At 42.9% G+C, this 17,226-nt stretch overlaps 1 protein-coding gene across 2 annotated transcripts; it reads left to right on the top strand.

Annotated features, from left to right (window-relative positions):
* Window positions 1-43: 43 nt before the first annotated feature.
* On the top strand, window positions 44-3,088 carry c14h5orf24 (chromosome 14 C5orf24 homolog). Of its 2 annotated transcripts, none has more exons than XM_030069432.1 (2): window positions 44-261; window positions 1,884-3,088. In XM_030069432.1, the coding sequence occupies exon 2, from the start codon at window positions 1,887-1,889 to the stop codon at window positions 2,502-2,504; it is 618 nt and encodes a 205-aa protein (XP_029925292.1). In that variant the 5' UTR covers window positions 44-261; window positions 1,884-1,886; the 3' UTR covers window positions 2,505-3,088. The 2 variants fall into 2 exon arrangements, with proteins under 2 accessions (XP_029925292.1, XP_029925293.1); XM_030069433.1 differs by having other exon boundaries at window positions 1,881-3,088.
* Window positions 3,089-17,226: the final 14,138 nt, after the last annotated feature.

Below are 17,226 nucleotides of genomic sequence, written 5' to 3'. Positions count from 1 at the left end.
TGCTCAGACTGCGCTCTTGTCTTATTAATTTTTAATGGCAAATGGCTGCGTTTCTTATCCAAACGTCTGGAGCTTGGAAATAAACCTTTAAATCCGCCATTTTCACTCACGTTTACTGCAAACCGGTCTGTTTCCTCCGCCGCTAAATGATAGCCGATGTGTTGTGGTGCTTTTGGAAAAATGGATCGACTCCTGCTTTGAGGGATGAAAGATCATTTTTCTTTTTAACCCTTTCCGCTCCGTGATCAGCGAACAATCGAGGTACAGTAGTGCTAATGTTTGTGCCATGGATGGGGGGTTACGTTTCATTATGTGGCCCAGATGTAAGCAGCTGAATTGCCTATACGTGCACTTTGTGCTCCTTTGTCAAGCTTTTAAACCCGCTATTTAGTAAAACCCTTATTTTGGCGAAAACGCCGCTTTCATAAAGGCGGCTTGCAGGCAGTGAATAGCATAATGCTTGTTGTGTTAGGAGCGCTGAAAGGAGAGAAAGTGACATGGATCAAAAGATTTTACGGTCCTGACGCGAAGATGCGGAACTCCTGTGTATATTTTTTTGTGAATGAATTTTACTACAGTGAAGCCGATAGTAAAAGTGCACTCCCCCTTGGATGCGTGTCTTCTGCAGAAAACACCGAAGCCGTCAGGAGAGGACAAGACAGTTTGTTCTTTTGCCTGTTTTCACTATTTCTGCCCTGGTTTTGGTTATACATCATGAGTGGTGTGTTGCCTGTCAGCCACAATGAATCATGCCGAATAGAGAGCCAATTGTCTATTTAAAAGCTGCACTGCTGATTTAATATTACAAGCTGATTTATTTTGTGATACTATTGACCCTCTAAAGGGGAAAATCACAGGGAGGTCAGAGGTCAGGGTCAAATTCAGAGCTGGGAGGGAGTGTCTTGCCTAAACACACTTAAGCTGTGACACAGGCCTTATGTGTGTGTTACTACACTGCTGCACACTGAGGCTGCATTTACACCAAGAGTGTTTGCAGCAATTTATTTGAGCTGTGGACTGTTTAGTAACCTGGATGACAGCTTACCAAAACTGTCCAAGCTGCTTGTGAGTCTATGTGACTTTATGTTTACAAGCCCTGGTTGGTTTGTTATTGGGCAATGTGAAGCTGAACGAACTAAATACAAAAAAAGATGGAAAGAAAAAAAAGAAAACCATTTTTTGACTTTCTGTCTCAGGGAAAATAAAACCAGTATTGTCTGGGGCTGAAATAAATTTGTCCCCAGTTCCTCAGCCACTGTATGCATCAAATTTCTAGTGAAAAAAATCAGCTTGGGTGGTAAAATGGTGAGAGTTGCTGAAGAGAAGCTGTACATGGAAAACGTCTAGGCTAACTGTTGTGACCATTGTGACCAAGTTTCCGACTGTTATCGTGGAAAATTATTTTACTAAAGTATGAAGTTATTCAGACAGTGCTTATGATATGTAACCTGATGAGGTATTCACTTTATTAAATATACATTATTTTTTAGTTGGGGGTGGAAATCCAAGACACTGTTTTTCATGGTTTAAAAAATTCATAATGATGGTAAATATAAAATTGGCAGGAGGGATCTTGATATTAGCCTCACAATAGGTGGAGTCAATGAAAGGTAGAGAAGCAGCTGAAACACAGATTTTGGATCAGTGGCTCCATGGACCAGCTCAGTTTATTGTACTCTATCTCAGGTGATAATAAACCACCTGACTGCATCAGATTTTGAGTTCATTCTGAGTTATTCTACTTAGTTATTGAAGAAGTAAGTGTGTGTAAGTAAGTAAGTATGGAAGAGCACCATCCTTCATCTGGTGCAAGTGGTGGGTTTTTACTTCATTATCTGTATGTCCTACTAACGCCTTTGCCATGTGTGTCTGACTCCCAGCAGAAGATGATGCGCCAGGTGGCAAGCAGCGACTTCTGCATGAGCAGCAGGCCGTCCTGCCTCGCCGAGGACAGCCACCACCCCGCCAGCCACTTCGACCTCTGCACCTCCCAGTCGAACAAGTTCTACCCTCCTCCTCCTCCGTCCCTTCAGATGACGCTGGCTCCCATGCCCTTACCCTCTCAGAGCCCCCACAAACCCATGGCTTGCCAGAGACCGGATGTGCTCGTAGGCGACCCCTGCTCACCCAGAAGTTTACCAGGGATCAAAAGCACCGATCAGCCGCCGGACGACTCCAAGAAGAAGAAGGTTGTGGGGAAGACGGGGAGACGCGGGAGGCCGGCGGGTACCACCAAGCTGGCTGGATACAGGACCAGCACGGGACGACCTCTCGGCACCACCAGGGCTGCCGGGTTCAAGACCAGCCCTGGACGGCCGCTGGGAACGACCAAGGCAGCGGGGTACAAGGTCAGCCCCGGAAGGCCTCCCGGCAGTATCAAGGGCCTCTCTCGCCTCAACAAACTGGCTTATGGTACCTGCAGCGCGGCGGCTTTTCCCTACCCCCTCCCACACAAAGAGATCCTCTGTGAACCTTCCTGCAAAGAGAAGGCAGCTAATGAGTAAATTTCCTACTGCGTTTGCTTCGTACTCACCCTCCGTCGGTGGAATGAGAGACGCGTGTGTTCAGGTCTCCGTCAGATATCAGGTGTCCCAGTCTGCTGTGAGGATGAGAAGAGGAAATAAGGATTTTCTACTATTGGTGTCAGTGTCATCTGTGTGCAGCCTCCCACCTGACATTGTACTGTGAGATTTTCACTGCTGCTGTTGGAGATCTATAGTGTATTAAGGGTTTCACTACAAAATCTGTTTCACTGAAAGAAAAAAAATGATACCAGACATCCATTGCTCAACATCTGAAAAGTACAACTGATTATGTCACTATTTTGTGGCCAGAGGTTTTTAGCTGAATTATTATAACCTCAATAATATTCCACAGTAAGTTTAAATTTTAAAGGTGCAACATGTGGCATTTTGACATCAATGAATCATTGCCATATTTAATTCTGAAAAATCAGAATAGTTGTTGTAAACCAACAAAAGCATCACAGAGAGGATTAGCCGACTCTACCGGCTGCATTTTTAATTGTGTGCCGCCGGGTCTCAGAAAATCTGCCGGGGTGCCTCACAGCACAAAACAGGAACTGACTGGACTTCTCTGTTTTCTTTATTTCTCTCTCTCTCTCTCTCTCTCTCTTTTTTTTTTTTTTATCAAGGGCTGTTATCAGCATTTGGCCTTCTTGCTTTTCAAACAAACCCACTGAGCAGCATCAGAGTGTGAGAGGGTGCAAATAGCAACAAAATCTTCGCGACAGGATGCAGCAGTGTTTGTAGGGAAATGTCTTGATTTTGAAAAATAAAATGCCACATGTAGCACCTGAATTAAGATGTCACATTTCTAAAAAGAGCAGACTCTTTTGTATTCGGTGTCGAGGTGTATAACTGACTTAGTGGATTTGGTATCTTGTTTGCCATTTAGGAAACGTTAACTGAGTGTGCATGCTGTCTTTCGGCAACTCCCTGCTTCACATTCATAGAGATGCAGACATTCACACAGGGAGCTGTGCAGTGCTAACAGTTTCTGGCTGTTGCACATTGAGCAGCTGCACAGGAGCATTTGGGGGTTATGCACCTTGCTCAATGGCACCTCAAAATAAGTTGCTGGAGGAGGGGGGAGCAGCTCCTCTTGCGGTTTTTACCCGGCCAGTCTGGAGATTCAAAGTGGCAGCGCTCCACTCACAAGCCCACCTCTCCAACCTGTGGGCTTACGGCACCCCAAGATTGAAAAGTTAATCATTCTCCACAGGACTCCAGAGTTCACTCCAAAAATGAGACTCCTGATAATATAATCTTTTATTGTTCCCTCTCAAGATCGTGTCTCAATTGTCTACAGTGATATTTGCATGCAGATTTCATTAAAACAACTGAGTTAACACTACAATATGTTGTAAAGTAAAACACAATTTAGCTGTAATCCAAACCCAACATGACTAAAACAGAAAATATGAAGTTAAAAATGTGCACACATTGCCAGTAACTCAGCTGTCACCGGTTGTCCATGTGTTTTGCAGCCCAGTCTCTTCAATCTGCATACAAATAACATGACTTTATACTTTTACACTGCATGCAGTGTGTACGCACACAAGTCCAATTTTTGAAATGCCAATCCCTCCGGTTACTTTCAGTGAAGAACAGATGCTTGACTTGGTTAAGGTTAGGAAAAGGTTATGATTAGGGTTAGGAAAGTTAATGGGATGAACTGGCATATCACCTGTATGCACAATTGGACTTTGGTGTATGAAGTACATGCAGTTTCAAAGTGTAAGGTTGTGTTATTTGTATGCAGATTGAACAGAAAGGGCTGGATTTCCATGATTGGTGAAACATTGCATAATATGGACCATAGTTGCCTCATTTACTCGTCTAATGCCATGGAAAGTTCAGCAGCAGCAAATCCTGTGGGTGATGTGATGTCACACGTCTGCATCCAGTCACATACCAGCTCTGACGTTTGTCCCGTCTGTTTCTCTGTTTCTTCATCAGCCTGTTTGCTATAGTTAGCAATAATTTAGTGCAGGCTGGCCCGCGGACAGTAGCATGCTGATGTAGGTGTCAGTGGCAGAGACAAGAAATATGGCAATTACATCCTGGTGAAAATGGTTTTAATCTTATCTGATTTTGTTGGAGTCTGCTTTGCGCAGTGTATATCCAAAGTTTTGTTTGGAATTTTTTTTTTTGCTTATGATCCAGTCTCAGCCAATCTAAATTGGATTAACGGAAAATTGCAAACTCTTACACTGGAATCCAGTCAAAAACTGTTTATTGTGCATTATTAAAAACCACAGGTATTAATCAGGAATTCAAACTTTGCTGACAAGCTGTTTTTAAAATTGAAATTGAAAATTGAAATGCTGAAAAAATGTTTCACTGCAATCTGACAGTTGCCTCAAGAAAAGGCAACAGACCAAAATTCAAAAAGTGTCATCTCTAAAATGGGTGTGGAAGGTGCTGTAATGTCACTGAATGCCTGAGTTATATGGCGGTTTCATTGCAGTCAGAAACCTCTCTAATTTACATCACTGATATCCTTTATTTTCTGTGCTATTAACATGATAGACATTTATCTATGGCCTCAAATATGTTTTTTTTTTCTCAGTTTTTCTCACTGACAAAAAAAGTGAAACAAAAGGATGTGGCTTTAAAGGTGCTATGTGTAGTACTTTAACAACCATAAACCACTTACGCTTTTAATTTGAAATAAGCATTAAAGATGCCCTTCGCAGCTGTGAAGACTGGCCTGGCCTGTAGATTGCGTTTTACAGTGTGAGCCACTGGGTCAGATTTGGAGGGGAATCAGCTGGGGTGCTTTACGGCACAGAACAGGGAGAGGGCGCTGTTCTTCCAGACTGAACAGAGCTAATGTTTGTAGAGTTTCTTGTAAAGATGACAGAACAAGTGAAAGTGTAATGGAAAAAAAAAAAATCACCTCCCAGATTTTTGTCCTCCTCATTAAAGCCAGAGTAAACAAGCTGCAACATGCATGGGAAATGTGGTCTTAATTTGGAGAAAAAAACATCACCACTCATGTGAGGTGTCAGTCGTCTCATGTGTTCACCATAACAATAAACTCAACAATGACATATGATGTTTTTAAAATGCTACATGTGAGCACCTTTAATTGCACCGACAATCGTAAAATGATGGCGCCTCATCGAACGTTCAAGTTTTGATTTTACTTCAGCAAAGGAAATAGTTTCCTCCATTTTTACTAATTTTGATAAGCTAGATCGTGGCCCTGTAAGACCCTGACTGGTGGGGAAGCTGTTTTTTCCCCTCTCTTTCTCTTTTTTTTTTTTCAAACTACAAATATTAGTCCTTGGCAAATAGGCTGAATTAAAGGGGCATGAAACCCAGGTAGAAAGTTTAGACTTTGCTGACATCTAGTGGTTGAAATGTCCACCTGGCTGCAGTGATGTGACTTTGCACAGCCCACAGCGCTGCATCACACGCGGGTGTGGTCACAGACGCATCAGAGCACAGACTCGTGACCACACCCGACAGTGAACGAGTTATGGGTTTCAGAAATGAAGAGTTGCAGTTGTGTTGATGGTTAACTATTAAGCTTTGAACCTCTTCTAAAAGAACATTTTGTCCTTCTTCAGTTTTATCCAAGGCTGAGGACTTCAAACCCTGAAACTGATTGATAGCAGAGTTTCACCAAGTTATTCTCTCACGTTCACACACACACACACACACACACAAACTATCGAGAGTGACAAAATTAAAGTTGCTGTTACATTTGGGTGCAATAATCAGTTGTATGTATTGTAGTGTGGTAACTTTGATACTATGGATTTTTAATATTGTTGTATTTTGATACCTGTGTACAAGGCCTTCCTCACTGGTTTTGTTGATAGTATTCACAGAGGTCACTGAGTTGTCACATAACCACGTCTCTGTCATCCTCCTTTACCAAAGAATTTGACGTTTTCTACCTGTAAGCTACAATGATGTCTGCGCTAGAGTGTATATGAAAACAGATCAACAACAACAACCGACGAGTTATCAAAAGAATCTTGCCATATAACTTATGTGATATGTGACTGCAAAAGCACTTGGTGACCACTATTCAACAAAAGACGCAACTATTATAAATACAGAAACTTTAAAACTGCTTTTCAAATGGTCACCTCTGAAGCCCGTATCCTGCAAATGTATATGCTTAATGGTTACAAAAAAAATATAAATATTAAAATGGAAATTCCTTGAATGCATTGTAAATTGCTATACAGTGATACAGTGACAATGTAAACTTATTTCCTCGTTTTTATATTCATCTGTTACTTATACCATTTTTTATTATTATTATTATTATTATTTTATGATGCGTATGTAGCCATGTTTGATAGTTCCCTGATAAATGTCCTCAGTGTAAACACGACTGTGGTTATGGCTGGTGCGGCGCTTGCTCCACGTTGTGAAGTTGTGTCAGAATGGTTATGGTTTTGTTATTCATACGAAATGTTCTAGGCGATAGATGCACATGGTGAATCTATAAAAGGTAAAAATGTATAACCTTGTAATAATAATAACACTACAAATATCCACAGGCGGTATTGCGAGCATGGTAGCTGTACCCTCTAGGTTCCCAGAAGGCCCATGTGTATCTACTCCACCATGTAGCCTTGATTTGTTACTTAGAAGACTATGTTCAGTGTTGCAACATGTAAAAACTTTCTGAATACAGTTTCTTTTTTTTTCTTAATTTAATGTAAGATAATGGAGATTTGCACTGAGATTGTGAATCTTTACCCACCAAGGACTTGATGTCTGCTATCTCTGATTTCTGTGGTTCAGACAAACCAATATAAAAGCTGTATTTGATGGGATGGTAAAAACTGCATCCCAAAGAGACTCAAATACACGGTGGAATGATTGACATGCCTGTCCTTTGTAGGTATAATGTACAGAGTCAAGTCAATGCAGATGCAAGGCATGGAAACCAATAGTTCATATGTTATAATTTTCCTTATTTCACATGTCCTTTTTGTTTCTTTGTTTTCTCGCCCGGCTCCCTGAAGCTGGACAGATGCTCTGCAGTTGGTAAATAACGATTTTTAGAGATGATACCTCACATTTTGAGTGTTTCTCTTGGACATGTGAAGCCCAGTTATCACCATGGTGGAATCGGCTCGGCCTATAAAACTTTGTATAGTCCCATTTTATTCTTGCATGATTGTTGTGGAATGTTCAAAAGTTGTGTAATAAATCTGAAAGTAAAACACTGAGTGCTTTCCTTCATTTCCGTGAGATAACATGTTACTGATGCTTTCATCTACAGCACCTATTTTGTCGCTGTCGGGTAAAAATGTACCAATATTTAGGAACATTATGAACATCTGTCTCTCTGTCTAGTGTTTCTGTCAGTTGTGTGTTTGCATATCCATCACTATGCAAAAACCTATTTTTTGTCCTTCAAAATTCACCTATTTATTGTGCCTTGGCTTTGTGTGGGTTCAGTAAATTGCAGCTCTAATATGTCAGCTGGCATTCAGCTGTATTGGACAAGCCTCCATCATGAAATCACTTCATCACTTCATTTCTTGGAATTCCCTTCCTACCACATAAACAAGTAGCTAAAAAAAAATTGTTTTGTCATTAATGTATTTGGACAGTTCTGAGGTAGTTTATAGGCCTAACCCACATAATGAGATGGGGTAAGTACATGTGTGTGTCCATGGCCATGTAATATAACATTCAGCTCATCTCTTTCAGGCAACATCAAATAAAAATAAAAAAATAAAAAAATGAATAAATATGAATGAATGAATGAATGAATAAATAAAACATTTAAAAAGAGTTTTCATGGCTAAATACACAATGAAAGTACATCTGTGGAGACATGTCCTGATTTTTTTTTTTTTTTTCTCTTTCCAAACCTTTATTGAATCATTTGCACAAATCTTTACAAACAATCATGGCATGTTACATTCATTTTTTTTTTTCTCAGACAGTTAAAAACAGGAGTCCTATAGGCTCTGTGCAAGTGTCAATTCCTCATTTAAATTACAGTTTCACGGCTTTCCTCTTCTTCATTAATCTCAGTGATGAAAAGTAGTGACACATAGTTCCTTATGAAATATGTAGACGTTTGGTTCTATTTTCAAGAATGTATCTGTATGTAAACAAACAAACAAACAAACAAAAAACAAGAATAATTGTGTTAATTGCTAAGTCATGTGGTCCATATTTCCTAAATATACACTATATTACCAAAAGTATTCGCTCACCCATTCAAATGATCAGAATCAGGTGTCCTAATCACTTGGCCTGGCCACAGGTGTATAAAATCAAGCACTCAGGCATGCAGACTGTGAAACAAGACATTTGTGAAAGAATGGGCCGCTCTCAGGAGCTCAGTGAATTCCAGCGTGGAACTGTCATAGGATGCCACCTGTGCAACAAATCCAGTCGTGAAATTTCCTCGCTCCTAAATATTCCACAGTCAACTGTCAGCTCTATTATAACAAAATGGAAGCGTTTGGGAACAACAGCAACTCAGCCACGAAGTGGTAGGCCACGTAAAGTGACGGAGAGGGGTCAGCGGATGCTGAAGCGCATAGTGCAAAGAGGTCGCCGACTTTCTGCACAGTCAATTGCTACAGAGCTACAAACTTCATGTGACCTTCAGATTAGCCCAAGTACAGTACGCAGAGAGCTTCATGGAATGGGTTTCCATGGCCGAGCAGCTGCAGCCAAGCCACACATCACCAAGTGCAATGCAAAGCGTCGGATGCAATGGTGTAAAGCACGCCGCCACTGGCCTCTAGAGCAGTGGAGACGCGTTCTCTGGAGTGATGAATCACGCTTTTCCATCTGGCAATCTGATGGACGAGTCTGGGTTTGGAGGTTGCCAGGAGAACGGTACATTTCAGACTGCATTGTGCCGACTGTGAAATTTGGTGGAGGAGGAATTATGGTGTGGGGTTGTTTTTCAGGAGCTGGGCTTGGCCCCTTAGTTCCAGTGAAAGGAACTTTGAATGCTTCAGGATACCAAAACATTTTGGACAATTCCATGCTCCCAACCTTGTGGGAACAGTTTGGAGCGGGCCCCTTCCTCTTCCAACATGACTGTGCACCAGTGCACAAAGCAAGGTCCATAAAGACATGGATGACAGAGTCTGGTGTGGATGAACTTGACTGGCCTGCACAGAGTCCTGACCTGAACCCGATAGAACACCTTTGGGATGAATTAGAGCGGAGACTGAGAGCCAGGCCTTCTCGACCAACATCAGTGTGTGACCTCACCAATGCGCTTTTGGAAGAATGGTCAAAAATTCCTATAAACACTCCTCAACCTTGTGGACAGTCTTCCCAGAAGAGTTGAAGCTGTAATAGCTGCAAAAGGTGGACCGACATCATATTGAACTCTATGGGTTAGGAATGGGATGGCACTTCAGTTCATAGTATGAGTAAAGGCAGGTGAGCGAATACTTTTGGTAATATAGTGTAGCTTATATTTTCTTTTATTAACTTTGAAAAAATGTCAACTTTAGGAACTAACCAGTGATGTACGTTTTCCCAAAAGGTACTAGTAAACTTACAACCATAAAATAAAATCGACGTTTAAAAATACTCCTCAAAGACATATTACATTAAGAAATTTAACATGGACTTCGTTCGCTGTGGGAAACTTTAAAAAAAAAAAAAATGCTCTTAATTTCTCAGCTTCAATTTTGGAAAAAATATTGTAGAAGTGAAATTCTGTCCATTCACCAATAATAATAAAAAAAAAAAAAAAAACAAGCAGCGTTGGACGGGCCCTCGCCCACCCGTGCACGTCGGGGACGGCGCGCGTGTCGAAGCGCAGACAATTCGTCCGTTTGTTCCAGTTTTACGGGTATTTTTCGGTGCTTTTATTGTGAAAGAGTTTTGGGCTTTTATTTTGAAAGGCCGCGGAAGTTCTAGCGTGTGACCGACAGGACTACTGGCAGCTGCTGCATGATCACAACAAAATGCAGGCACACACACTCACTCACTCACTCACTCACTCACACAAACACACACACACACACACACACACACACATACGCACGTGCACGTGCACGTGCACACACACACACACACACACACACACACACACACACACACACACACGACGCCAACAAAAAACCCACTGGTAGTATATTCGCTGCTGGTGCCCATCTGGCCACTAGCAGCGCCCCTCCAGCAGATGGCACCCTTAGCTGTCCTAGTGTGTGACTGACTTGAGTACTGGCAGCTGTGGCGTGATCACACCAAAATGCAGGCAGACAGAGAAATCCTCGTTCAATCTAATGGAGAAATCCAGAAAACCCACCCCTGTTTGAGGTGTCACAGCTCGGTCACCGTTTAAGTGACAGACTTGATTCAAAGTTTAAACGAGTCACGAGACTCGGATCTATAAATCTCCCATTTACATGATTTTGCTATCTTTTACCGTTTTGGAGTTATGGCAGTTTTAGTTTGAGAGTGTTTTCTGCTCCCTCTGAGCTCTTACAATGGGTGTGTATTGCGCATTCCTGAGGCAGCTAGAGTGAGTCACATGTCCAGGCAGAGTGCAGAGCAGAGCACACCAGAGTCAAAAACGTTTGAAAACTGTTCACAGCTCCCACAAACTTGGTCCAATCCACATCAAAACTACATATTTTTGTAGGAATTTTCGTCCTCTTTCCATCTGCATAGTTTTCAAAGCCGTCAGACTTTTACTTTAGACTCCAGGGGCTTAATTAGTGCCAAAAGTCAGCCTCTTCACACCAAAGTCCATGGAAAAAAACGAGGTGTTGGTTTTGGCCACTCCGACTTTGAGGGCTTATAAAATCCAAACAAATCGAGTAATGACGGAGTTTTTAGCAACTTTTGTTCAGCACTGTGTCCTCTGTCATCTGTTAAATTTTCAAGCCGCTGACACTTACGGCCTGGGAGGAGATAGATTTTTTTCAAAGCGGAATTTTGGGCGAGAACGTGATGTTCAAACGCAAATTGCGGACTTCCTGTTGATTTTAGGTCGGGGGTGTCAGCGCGTGAATTGTAGGGCTTGATGAGACCTACATTGCGGCAGTGGTTTGGTCTTTCTAGCGCATTCCTGTGGGCGACAGCGGCTGCCTTTGTGTGCCTAGGTGGCGCTACCGAGCCCATTCCTGCACTTAGGGGGTCCGTTTGTCCATTTTATCAAATTTTTCACCAGACCTGGCCAGCGTGCCAAATTTGGTGAGTTTTTGAGCATGTTTAGGGGGTCAAATTAAGGCCTAATGACACGTAATAATAGGAAACAAGCAGCGTTGGACGGGCCCTCGCCCCCCCGTGCACGTCGGGGACGGCGCGCGTGTTGAAGCGTAGACAATTCGCCCGTTTGTTCCAGTTTTTCGGTGCTTTTATTGTGAAAGAGTTTTGGGCTTTTATTTTGAAAGGCCGCGGAAGTCCTAGTGTGTGACCGACAGGACTACTGGCAGCTGCTGCATGATCACGCCAAAATGCAGGCACACACACTCACTCACTCACTCACACAAACACACACTCACACAAACACACACACGTGCACACACACACACACACACACACACACACACACACACACACACACACACACACACACACACACACACACACGACCCCAACAAAAACCCACTGGTAGTACATTCGCTGCTGGTGCCCCTCTGGCCACTAGCAGCGCCCCTCCAGCAGATGGCGCCCTTAGCATGTCCTAGTGTGTGACTGACTTGAGTACTGGCAGCTGTGGCACGATCACACCAAAATGCAGGCAGACAGAGAAATCCTCATTCAATCCAGTGGAGAAATCCAGAAAACCCACCCCTGTTTGAGGTGTCACAGCTCGGTCACCGTTTGAGTTACAGACTTGATTCAAAGCTTAAACAAGTCACGAGACTCGGATCTATAAATCTCCCATTTACATGATTTTGCTATCTTTTACCGTTTTGGAGTTATGGCAGTTTTAGTTTGAGAGTGTTTTCTGCTCCCTCTGAGCTCTTACAATGGGTGTGTATTGCGCATTCCTGAGGCAGCTAGAGTGAGTCACATGTCCAGACAGAGTGCAGAGCAGAGCACACCAGAGTCAAAAATGTTTGAAAACTCTTCACAGCTCCCACAAACTTGGTCCAATCCACATCAAAACTACATATTTTTGTAGGAATTTTTGTCCTCTTTCCATCTGCATAGTTTTCAAAGCCGTCAGACTTTTACTTTAGACTCCAGGGGCTTAATTAGTGCCAAAAGTCAGCCTCTTCACACCAAAGTCCATGGAAAAAAACGAGGTGTTGGTTTTGGCCACTCCGACTTTGAGGGCTTATAAAATCCAAACGAATCGAGTAATGACGGAGTTTTTAGCAACATTTGTTCAGCACTGTGTCCTCTGTCATCTGTTAAATTTTCAAGCCGCTGACACTTACGGCCTGGGAGGAGATAGATTTTGTTCAAAGCGGAATTTGGGGCGAGAACGTGATGTTCAAACGCAAATTGCGGACTTCCTGTTGATTTTAGGTCGGGGGTGTCAGCGCGTGAATTGTAGGGCTTGCTGAGACCTACATTTCGGCAGTGGTTTGGTCTTTTTATCACATTCCTGTGGGCCGCAGCGGCTGCCTTTGTGTGCCTAGGTGGCGCTACCGAACCCATTTTTGCACCTTGGGGGTCTGTTTGTCCATTTTATCCAATTTTTCGCCAGACGTGGGCTGCGTGCCGAATTTGGTGAGTTTTTGAGCATGTTTAGGGGGTCAAATTAAGGCCGAATGACACGTAAGAATAATAATAAAAAACGAAGGAAATACAATAGGGCTTCGCACTGTTCCAGTGCTCGGGCCCTAAAAACCAGTTTTAAGGGTATTTTTCGGTGCTTTTATTGTGAAAGAGTTTTGGGCTTTTATTTTGAAAGGCCGCGGAAGTCCTAGTGTGTGACCGACAGGACTACTGGTAGCTGCTGCATGATCACACCAAAATGCAGGCACACACACTCACTTACTCACTCAGTCACTCACACAAACACACACACACACACACACACACACACACACACACACACACACACGCACGTGCGCACACACACACACACACACACACACACACACACACACACACACACACACACACACGACGCCAACAAAAACCCACTGGTAGTACATTCGCTGCTGGTGCCCCTCTGGCCACTAGCAGCGCCCCTCCAGCAGATGGCGCCCTTAGCATGTCCTAGTGTGTGACTGACTTGAGTACTGGCAGCTGCTGCATGATCACACCAAAATGCAGGCAGACAGAGAAATCCTCATTCAATCCAGTGGAGAAATCCAGAAAACCCACCCCTGTTTGAGGTGTCACAGCTCGGTCACCGTTTGAGTTACAGACTTGTTTCAAAGTTTAAACGAGTCATGAGACTCAGATCTATAAATCTCCCATTTACATGATTTTGCTATCTTTTACCGTTTTTGAATTATGGCAGTTTTAGTTTGAGAGTGTTTTCTGCTCCCTCTGAGCTCTTACAATGGGTGTGTATTGCGCATTCCTGAGGCAGCTAGAGTGAGTCACATGTCCAGGCAGAGTGCAGAGCAGAGCACACCAGAGTCAAAAACGTTTGAAAACTCTTCACAGCTCCCACAAACTTGGTCCAATCCACATCAAAACTACATATTTTTGTAGGAATTTTTGTCCTCTTTCCATCTGCATAGTTTTCAAAGCCGTCAGACTTTTACTTTAGACTCCAGGGGCTTAATTAGTGCCAAAAGTCAGTCTCTTCCCACCAAAGTCCATGGAAAAAACCGAAGTGTTGGTTTTGGCCACTCCGACTTTGAGGGCTTATAAAATCCAAACGAATCGAGTAATGACGGAGTTTTTAGCAACTTTTGTTCAGCACTGTGTCCTCTGTCATCTGTTAAATTTTCAAGCCGCTGACACTTACGGCCTGGGAGGAGATAGATTTTGTTCAAAGCGGAATTTTGGGCGAGAACGTGATGTTCAAACGCAAATTGCGGACTTCCTGTTGATTTTAGGTGGGGGGTGTCAGCGCGTGAATTGTAGGGCTTGATGAGACCTACATTTCGGCAGTGGTTTGGTCTTTCTAGCGCATTCCTTTGGGCCACAGCGGCTGTCTTTGTGTGCCTAGGTGGCGCTACGGAGTCCATTTCTGCACTTAGGGGGTCCGTTTGTCCATTTTATCAAATTTTTCGCCAGACCTGGCCTGCATGCCGAATTTGGTGAGTTTTGGAGCATGTTTAGGGGGTCAAATTAAGGCCGAATGACACGTAAGAATAATAATAAAAAACGAAGCAATTACAATAGGGCTTCGCGCTGTTCCAGCGCTCGGGCCCTAACAAGCAGCATTGGACGGGCCCTCGCCCCCCCGTGCACGTCGGGGACGGCGCGCGTGTCGAAGCGCAGACAATTCGTCCGTGTGTTCCAGTTTTAAGGGTATTTTTCGGTGCTTTTATTGTGAAAGAGTTTTGGGCTTTTATTTTGAAAGGCCGCAGAAGTCCTAGTGTGTGACCGACAGGACTACTGGCAGCTGCTGCATGATCACACCAAAATGCAGGCACACACACTCACTTACTCACTCAGTCACTCACACACACAAACACACACACACACACACACACACACACACACACACACACACACACACACACACACACACGCACGTGCACACACACACACACACACACACACACACACACACACACACACACACACACACACACGACGCCAACAAAAACCCACTGGTAGTACATTCGCTGCTGGTGCCCCTCTGGCCACTAGCAGCGCCCCTCCAGCAGATGGCGCCCTTAGCATGTCCTAGTGTGTGACTGACTTGAGTACTGGCAGCTGCTGCATGATCACACCAAAATGCAGGCAGACAGAGAAATCCTCATTCAATCTAATGGAGAAATCCAGAAAACCCACCCCTGTTTGAGGTGTCACAGCTCGGTCACCGTTTGAGTTACAGACTTGTTTCAAAGTTTAAACGAGTCACGAGACTCAGATCTATAAATCTCCCATTTACATGATTTTGCTATCTTTTACCGTTTTTGAATTATGGCAGTTTTAGTTTGAGAGTGTTTTCTGCTCCCTCTGAGCTCTTACAATGGGTGTGTATTGCGCATTCCTGAGGCAGCTAGAGTGAGTCACATGTCCAGGCAGAGTGCAGAGCAGAGCACACCAGAGTCAAAAATGTTTGAAAACTCTTCACAGCTCCCACAAACTTGGTCCAATCCACATCAAAACTACATATTTTTGTAGGAATTTTTGTCCTCTTTCCATCTGCATAGTTTTCAAAGCCGTCAGACTTTTACTTTAGACTCCAGGGGCTTAATTAGTGCCAAAAGTCAGTCTCTTCCCACCAAAGTCCATGGAAAAAACCGAAGTGTTGGTTTTGGCCACTCCGACTTTGAGGGCTTATAAAATCCAAACGAATCGAGTAATGACGGAGTTTTTAGCAACTTTTGTTCAGCACTGTGTCCTCTGTCATCTGTTAAATTTTCAAGCCGCTGACACTTACGGCCTGGGAGGAGATAGATTTTGTTCAAAGCGGAATTTTGGGCGAGAACGTGATGTTCAAACGCAAATTGCGGACTTCCTGTTGATTTTAGGTGGGGGGTGTCAGCGCGTGAATTGTAGGGCTTGATGAGACCTACATTTCGGCAGTGGTTTGGTCTTTCTAGCGCATTCCTGTGGGCCACAGCGGCTGTCTTTGTGTGCCTAGGTGGCGCTACGGAGTCCATTTCTGCACTTAGGGGGTCCGTTTGTCCATTTTATCAAATTTTTCGCCAGACCTGGCCTGCATGCCGAATTTGGTGAGTTTTGGAGCATGTTTAGGGGGTCAAATTAAGGCCGAATGACACGTAAGAATAATAATAAAAAACGAAGCAATTACAATAGGGCTTCGCGCTGTTCCAGCGCTCGGGCCCTAAAAAAGAATAAATAAAACATTTAAAAACCACAAGACATGACCATTACAGCCAGTGGGAGAGCTTTGATAATAGTCCAGTCATTTTATGAAAATACCTAGGACAAATTGCAAGAGAAACAAACTCAACTGATTTTGTATCCTCAGTTTGTCCTGAGTGAGGGGGAAAAAGTCCCAAGAAATCCCATTGGTGGAAAGTTTTGAAAATCACCTATTTATGGCCACATATTACCAAAAAACACTGTTTTTAACACACGGGGAAAGGGGTTCAAAATTTTACTTTCAGATATCACTATAAAAATTCACAAGATGATTACACACACAAAGACAAGAAAAAAAAGTCAATTACAAGTTCTTTGAATTATTCTGTTTACACATGCATATCACATATTATCTGATTTGATATGCGCTAATAAGGAATTTAAAATTAAAAGGTTACTATATATATAGTAACCTTTTAATTTACTGTTATATAGTAACTTTTTAATTCACTGTTTAAATGTCTCTTCTGGCATTAATTTCTTATATTCCTTATTAGCGCATATCAAATCAGATAATGTGTGATATACATGTGTAAACAGAATAATTCAAAGAACTTGTAATTGACTTTTTTTTCTTGTCTTTGTGTGTGTAATCATCTTGTGAATTTTTATAGTGATATCTGAAAGTCAAATGTTGAACCCCTTTCCCCTGTGTGTTAAAAACAGTGTTTTTTGGTAATATGTGGTCATAAATAGGTGATTTTCAAAACTTTCCACCAATGGGATTTCTTGGGACTTTTTTTCCCTCACTCAGGACAAACTGAGGATCCACAATCAGTTGAGTTTGTTTCTCTTGCAATTTGTCCTA

Source organism: Myripristis murdjan, chromosome 14 (genome assembly GCF_902150065.1).
Source record: "Myripristis murdjan chromosome 14, fMyrMur1.1, whole genome shotgun sequence".
Taxonomy (NCBI): Eukaryota; Metazoa; Chordata; class Actinopteri; order Holocentriformes; family Holocentridae; genus Myripristis; species Myripristis murdjan.
Note: the sequence above shows the minus strand (reverse complement) of the source record. Positions and strands in the feature narration are given on the sequence as shown.

Coding starts and splice junctions, on each gene's coding strand:
- c14h5orf24 (XM_030069432.1), top strand. CDS start 1,887: ATGATGCGCCAGGTGGCAAGCAGCGACTTCTGCATGAGCAGCAGGCCG.